Source organism: Trachurus japonicus, chromosome 11 (genome assembly GCF_045865225.1).
Source record: "Trachurus japonicus isolate A0001 chromosome 11, Traja_1.0".
Taxonomy (NCBI): Eukaryota; Metazoa; Chordata; class Actinopteri; order Carangiformes; family Carangidae; genus Trachurus; species Trachurus japonicus.
The window spans coordinates 29,653,276-29,661,306 of NC_140917.1; the positions used below are offsets into that span (position 1 = coordinate 29,653,276).

At 42.7% G+C, this 8,031-nt stretch overlaps 1 protein-coding gene across 1 annotated transcript; it reads left to right on the plus strand.

Moving 5' to 3' along the window:
* The first annotated feature begins 4,236 nt into the window (after positions 1-4,236).
* Positions 4,237-6,106, plus strand: LOC146979056 (E3 SUMO-protein ligase ZBED1-like). Its single transcript, XM_085790246.1, has 2 exons — positions 4,237-5,262; positions 5,633-6,106. Exons 1-2 carry the CDS (start codon positions 4,237-4,239, stop codon positions 6,104-6,106), a joined length of 1,500 nt encoding a protein of 499 aa, XP_085646372.1.
* Positions 6,107-8,031: the final 1,925 nt, after the last annotated feature.

Here is an 8,031-nt window from a genome sequence, read left to right on the forward strand (position 1 = left end):
AAAGTATCAATTTAAAAAGTAATTCACACCAGACTGAAACACAGTGTTTTTAAATTAATAAAGAAAATCATTAACAGTCACAGCACTATTCTTTCAGTAAAAGACAAGCCACATATAGGTAATATATGTTCTGGTTAGTTTTTAAAGGGACATTGTGTAACTTCTCTTGTTATCTATTCATGAAAATCGATTATTTCGTTCAAAAGTATGTTTTTCATTAATCAGTAATCACCCCCATCAAAAACTGAAGTGTTCCTTTCAGCTCTGAATTAGCCGTTCATATCGTTCATATCTCCATGGAGCGGGTAAGCTCGGTGCTGGCTGCCATGTCGTGTGGCCATGTTTTTACGTTCAGTGGCAGCGTGACGGTAGGAAACCACGGAAACTCAGCGGAGACACCGGAGCTGTCGGCTCAGGTCGAGGTGGCCTCTGTGAAAAGTCACCGCGGTAACGCAGTGAGGAGGAATGGAGCGTTACACTGATGCTGCATTCACGTGCAGTTGGGCAGACGTCCGTCGGTAACAAACCAGATGTCATTTTAGTCACAGAAGTGGAGAGAAAGCCGGTAAAATGTGGGTCAGGTAAATAATACCACATCGCCTCGTGCTGACGGACCACTTGTTTTCATAGAGGCTTGTTTATGCCGCTACGTGCAGCGGCTGTCTTCCGTCTGCTCAATTTCACGTGAATGCAGCATGAAAAATATGATTGAGTTGCTTGCGATGTACAACCGCAAAGCTAGATGGGAGTAATTCCTACACAATGTACCTTTAAGGTATACATCTTTACTTTGAAAGAGCAGGGTTATAAGCACGGTGCATGCTGTTTAGGCCTTGTTGGAAAGTAGAGCCTATTTTTTAGGCCTTTTCTCGAAAATTGCATATCCATAATAAAATGAGTATATCTCTGCAACCACAAGGTCTATTTGAATACTTTTGGTGTCATAGTAAAGGGAAAAAAATGAGGAATTGCTGAGATGTGTAAATTTCAGTATATCTGTTACTGGTGAAGAGTAAATGAAGATGACACACAGAAAAAAATTAATAAAATTAATATTCGCCTAAAAAAAAAATCATATTTTTGATGAGTGCCCTTTAGAATAATGCTGATGAAGCTCAAACTCTCTATAAAATCATTGTACAACATGTGAACATTGTCTCTGCAGTGGTTGATTCTGATTAATTGAAGCAGGACAAAATTATTGAGATTTTACTACAAAATATCCAGGCAAACTTTCCAAAATGTCCATTTTTGGCACAGCTTGGAACCACCTGCTACTATAAACTATTGTTTAATCTTTATTTTCACACAATTTGGATAAACTAACTGAAAATAAATCTACTGGAACCGATTGTAAATAACTAACATAGTGGATTCAGTGTCTCTGCGCCCTGCTGCACTCTGCAGCTTATTTGGGTGGGTTTGGCTATCAGCCTCTATCTCTGCAGCGCATTGGTCGATTCGAGTGATCGACGGCTCATTCTGACCATTAGAGAGAGAGGAATGACGCTAGACCCAGGTCGATGTGATTGGCCGCACTGGCAGCCATGTGACAGTAGGGGTGGGACAAAAAATCGATACACTTAAGTATTTCAAAGGAGGTTAAATCGAAAGCAACTGGACTTAGTTATTTGTCTAGGAAGACGTTTCACCTCTCATCCAAGAGGCTTCATCAGTTCATGTACGCATCTGACCAGGCTGGGACTGGTCCAACTATCTGGTGTGGAGACTCACTATTTAACCTCTTGTGTGGGCGTTCACAAGGGTGATGATGTCACTGGTTCCCATTTGTGCTCCAAGTGCCAACGACAGTCGTTTAAATGACTGCCTTTGATGGAAGGTTGGTTTCGACTTCGTTAGTGCCCTATTGTGTTATAACGACAGTCGTTGGAGCCACTTGCCACTTGTGAACAGTGGTTGTTCTTTGAGGCTAGATTGTTGAATCTCCTGGGAAGGGATGAAAGGGCAGCATTGTAAATTGGAGATAGGTGGTGTCTCAGGCCACCTCCCCTGTTGAGGGATGGTTTCTCTACTTTTACAAAATAGCTTCTTTGACTCCTCTTTCAAACCATCTGTCCTCTCTGTCTAGGATTTGGACATTGCTGTCCTCAAAGGAGTGGGCTTTCTCCTTGAGATGTAAATGGACAGCAGAGTCCAGTCCTGAGGAGTTTGCTCTCCTGTGTTGGGCCATGCGTTTATGCAGTGGTTGTTTTGTTTCTCCAATGTTAGAGGTCTTTGCATTCCTCGTTTGCATTGGACCGCATACACCAGATTGCTTTTGTGGGTGTGTGGTGTTCTGTCCTTGGGATGTACCAATCTCTGTCTGAGTGTGTTGCTGGGTTTGAAATACACAGGGATACGGTGTTTGTTAAAGATCCTCCTGAGTTTTTCTGATACCCAGACACATATGGAATGACTATGTTGTTTCTCTTGTTTTGTCTTTCTTTCTCAACCACTTTGCTGGTTTTCTTTCTGGAAACAGCTGCAGTTTTCACAAAGGTCCAGCTAGGGTACCACAAGTTGTGAGGGCGCCTCTCAGGTGCTTGTGTTCTGCCCCTTGGGCCTGTGAGTGGTGGGCACGTTATCAGCTCTGTGTTGTAAAGTTCTGATAACCCCAAGCTTATGTTCCAGAGGGTGGTGAGAGTCGAAAAGTAGATATTGGTCTGTATGTGTGGGTTTTCTGTATACCCCAATGTGGAGGCTCCTGTCCTTTTTCATATGGACGTCACAATCTAAGAAAGGCAGACTATTGTCCTTGACATCCTCTCTGGTGAACTTGATGTTTTTGTCCACTGAGTTAATGTGTTCGGTAAAAGCTTGCACCTCTTTGGTTTTGATTTTAACCCATGTGTCGTCCACATACCTGAACCAGTGGCTCGGTGTTGTTCCTTCAAAGGAGTTTAGAGCCTTTTTCTCTACCTCCTCCATGTACAGGTTTGCCACAATAGGGGATACTGGTGAACCCATGGCACAGCCGTGTTTTTGCCTGTAAAATTTGCCGTTGAACTGGAAGTATGTGTGTGGTGTTCAGAGCACAAATCCAGAAGCTGGCAAATTTGTTCGGGTTTGAGTTTTGTTCGGTTTTGCAGGGAGTTGTCTTGTGTGAGTCGTTCTCTTACTGTGGCCGAAGCCTCCATAGTTGGGATACAGGTAAAAAGAGAAGTCACGTCATAGGATACCATAGTGTCATCTGGTTCCATTTCTGTTCACAAGTGGCAAGTGGCTCCAACGACTGTCGTTATAACACAATAGGGCACTAACGAAGTCGAAACCAACCTTCCATCAAAGGCAGTCATTTAAACGACTGTCGGCACTTGGAGCACAAATGGGAACCAGTGACATCATCACCCTTGTGAACGCCCACACAAGAGGTTAAATAGTGAGTCTCCACACCAGATAGTTGGACCAGTCCCAGCCTGGTCAGATGCGTACATGAACTGATGAAGCCTCTTGGATGAGAGGTGAAACGTCTTCCTAGACAAATAACTAAGTCCAGTTGCTTTCGATTTAACCTCCTTTGAAATACTATGACCTGGGCAAATGAGAATATGCACCGGCTACACTTAAGTATCGCGATTTTTTGTTTTACGATTTTTAAATCGATTTCTTTGTTCAAAAATCGATTTTTTACCCAAATTCAAATGCTTCATTTTAGTCTGTGTTAAACCGGGTTGGGAACAGTTACCACTTTTCTCCAGCAGAGGGCGAAATGTTTTATTCAACACTGCTTGCCGAACGGATGTGACGTCACGTTACTAGGTAACCTGTCTACCTAGTTACCTTACGTCACATCCTTCACGGCGCGTTCGCGGAAAAAAAAGAAAACAGTAGCGGAGAATGGCGGACAACACGAGAAAAGGCACAGCGGCGGAGATAAAACCCCCACCATCACATTTTAAATCAAAAGTGTGGGAACATTTTGGATTTTTTGTTTCGAAAGAAAAAGGAGAGCTGGACATGTCAAAAGCTGTTTGTAGACTCTGTCATGCACTCGTCGCGTACTGCGGGAACACAACCAACGTGGCTGCTCACCTGACAAGACACCACCCTGAGGTAAATAAAGAGCTAACGTTCAAACGTACTGCCGCAGCAGCAAGCCAGCAGACACTCAGAGAAGCATTGTACAAACTACCCAGCAGTTCTGAAAAAGCAAAACGCATAACTAAATCAATAGCGGACTTTATTTGCAAAGACCTGCGGCCCTATAGTGTTGTTGAGAATACGGGATTCAGGAACATGATACACACGCTGGACCCGAGGTATGTGATACCCTCCAGAAAGTATTTCTCTGAAACAGTGGTGCCTCAAACCTATAAGGACATTAAGGAGAAAGTCAAAGAAAAGCTCAGCAGAGCTGAGCGTGTTGCTCTCACCTGCGACGCATGGACTTCACGGGCGACACAGTCTTTTGTCACCGTAACAGCCCATTACATCGCTGAAGACTGGTCTCTATCCTCCCACGTCCTCCAGACCAGAGTCATGCACGAGGCTCATACTGGCGCAAATGTAGCAGAGCTGCTTGGTAATGTGGTGACTGAATGGGACATCGCAGAGAAGGACCCGGCTTTAGTGTCCGATAATGCGGCTAATATGGTTGTCGCCGCGCAGTTAGCCGGCTTTCTCCATGTTAGGTGCTACGCGCACACGCTCAACCTGGCCTCTCAGCGTGCCCTAAAGCTGCCGGCTGTAGCAAGAATACTCGGACGAGTTCGGCGTGTGACTGGATTTTTTCACAGAAGTGCCACAGCAGTTCATGTTTTGGAGCAAAAGCAGAAGTTGCTGGAGCTCCCCACGCACAAACTAATAACTGACGTATCCACCAGATGGAACAGCGCTTATGATATGGTCGAGCGTTTCCTGGAACAGCAGCCAGCAGTCACGGCTGCACTGCTTTCCCCCGATGTGAGAAAGAGAGAGAAAGACATCAGCACCTTCACTGAGTCGGACATCTCTAATGCAGAGGAGTTCATTCAGGCCCTGAAGCCAGTCAAGGTAGCTACAAACGTTATGTCAGATGAGAAAACCCCGACAGTCTCTGTCATAGCCCCACTCCATGCCCAGCTCATGCAAGCCACCCAGGAAACCCTCGGAGATTCTCCGTTTGTCAGAGACCTTAAAGAAGCCATTCACCAAGACCTAAGTAAAAGGTACACGTCGGAGGTCGAGAGGGCCACATTGAATCTAGCTTCAGCGCTAGATCCACGGTTTAAAGTGCTGCCATTCCTGCCAGAGGAGGAGAAACAAGACACATTTTCAAGAATGGTACATGAAGCTGCAGCCACTGTGGATTATTGTCGGGTAAATAAATACATACATATAAATACTTACATATATGAATAAATAAATAAAGCATTAGAGATATGTTCTATGAGTCTTTCACAATGTAGTTCTACAGGTATTTGTGTGTGTTTTTTTTACACTGAATGTTCTGGAGGTATATTTATTTTTAAAATGTTTACATTATGATTAATAATAATAATAGTGTAATGTAGAACACTGTGCTAATATTGTGTCATGATGTGTTGCAATTATCAAATAAGCAGAATGGTGTCAAAGACAGATCATAAAGACATTTATTTGTGTACTAATTATTAATTATTATTTTTGTACCACTGTGTTTTATTTGTTGTAGGACAGTGTGAGGCAGGGCCAGGAGGAACTTGGTGATTGTGCTGCTGCTGCAGAAGACAGTCAGAATAACGGAGGAGACAAAGATGTCCAGGGCCCCCCATCTGCAAAAAGAAGTGCACTACATGAACTACTTGGAAACACTTTTGGGGAAACCAGCAGGCAAGCAGTGGCACCAGCACTTCCAGAGAAGTCAGCTGTTGACTGTGCAGCAGAGGAGGTGAAAGAGTACACCACAGCTGTTGCTTTGCCACTGTCTGAAAACCCATTAGAATGGTGGAAACAACATCATCATGAGTATCCTCTCCTGGCCAAATTAGCCAAGAGGTACTTATGTGTTCCCGGGACAAGCGTCTCTGCTGAGCGTGTCTTTTCCACAGCCGGGGACATTGTCACTGCTCAGAGGAGCAGCCTCCACCATGAGCACGTTGACCAGCTCTTGTTTTTGCACAGGAATCTTGACATTCCTAAGTACTAGCTATCTTGATGAAGAGCATAGTTAAATGTAGGAGCAGAGTACTTGAAAAAGTATATATTTTTGTTCATTTTATTATACATTGAATTTAATACTTTTGATTGATTTGATGTCCTACATTTCATTCAAAGTTTAAGGCTCACATATGAGTATTCAGGGGCTTTATTTGACCTGACATTTGTTTTCTTAAAGCACTGACTGACAGGAACAGCTAAATAAGCTCTTTTTTTTTAAATTGTGCAATGTGCATTTGTTTGCCTTTTTTTAGGTTTTGGGTTTATGTTCATAATTTAATTTAAAGGCTACTACAGTATTGCAGATGAATGTTGTACCTCAAAGTCTATACCAGTTGTTGTTTTTGCACAATAATCTTGACATTTGAATGTAGCAGCAGAGTACTTGAAAAAGTATATATTTTTGTTGATTTTATTATACATTTAATTTAGCCTACTACTTTTGATGTCCTACATTTCAAAGTTTAAGGCTCACATTTGAGTATTCAGGGGCTCTATTTGACCTGACATTTGTTTTCTTAAAGGACTGAAACAGCTAAATAAGCAACTGGAGAAAAATATTTTATTTATTTTTTATATTGTGCAATGTGCATTTGTTTGCCTATTTAAATACAGAGAGTCCAGGCAGTCCATGCTTTTGAAAAGAGAGTTAACATATTGCTGCTGAATAAATCTTAAAAACGAACTTACATCTGATGTGTATTTTTTGGGGAAATATGGTTCTTGGAATAGTCTGTAGACAATCATAATCATTCAACTGTTTCACTGATGTTAAAAATCGGGAAAATCGGCAATATCGTAGAATCGCAATTTAAATCGAATCGGCATCCAAAAAATCGTGGAAGAATCGAATCGGGAGAAAAGCATATCGTCCCAGCCCTATGTGACAGCCATGAACCAATCAGATCAGCAGATCCACGTGCAGGCCAACGTGGGGTTGCGTGCGCTCTGTGCAGGGTCCTAGAGCCGTCGTATTTCGGCCCGGCTGATTCAGATGTAAACACTAGGCAGAGTTCAACTGGAAATATTGTGGATTTACCCATAACACAACCTTTTCACAGCAAAACAGCAAAGGTAAGAGCAAATGTACGACCATGTTTTGGCCACGCAGCGTTTGTGTTTGCTCGACTTTGCTGGTTGTTGGCTTCTCCCTCTGCCGTGCTGCTGCTAGCTGCTGTGTTAGCCGCGGTTGTTGGGGAACGCCCCGATGTTTACGTTCAGATGAGAGGTCGCTGATGTGTTTTGCATAATGTACAGTAGTATACGAGCCAGAAATGAGGCGACTGGGTCCACACAGAGGTGCTTTATGAAGTTTGATGTCTAGTTGTTTGTTTGAGTAGTGTTTGGGTCATATAAACATGGTTTTTTACACGTTGTAGCCCAGCTTCTGCTGTTTAATTTGACATATAATATGACCATATTCTTTCATAATCAGTGCACTCGGGGCTCTGTTATTGTTATGCATGTCTTCAAGTCCCCCAAATGGGGGACTCTGGATTTTAACATAAGTATTAGCTTCAAAACACAAACTTAGTTGAATGGGCAACAACCACATACACAAACCAATTTAGCCATCAGACATGAGCAGTGATGTTATAGTTTTCAGCCTGGGTATAAACGGACCCTGTCATGGGACAAACTAAAAAAGAAAAGAAAAGAAAAGAAAAAGCATGTAATTTTTGTTTGAAGATTACATATTTTGGTTCTGATAAATTTAAGTAGGTTTGATTTATGGATTTTGGAGTCCGTGTGCAGACGTTACTTTTTTCACTTCTGTTTTTGTTGTTGTTGTTTTTTTTGTTTCCCCCCGCAGAAGCCTTGCACCTGTATAATTAGGCTCTGTCAGCTGGTATAGCTCCAGACTGCCAAGTCTCAGACATTGTGGCTTGACGTGGTAAATGGTCTGCACTTAGA

What these genes read in the sequence shown, in the direction of transcription:
- LOC146979056 (XM_085790246.1), top strand. Translation starts at nt 4,237, where the DNA reads ATGATACACACGCTGGACCCGAGGTATGTGATACCCTCCAGAAAGTAT. An exon ending in AAGACACATTTTCAAGAATG is followed by an intron (nt 5,263 to 5,632) that starts GTACATGAAGCT and finishes TATTTGTTGTAG; the next exon opens with GACAGTGTGAGGCAGGGCCA.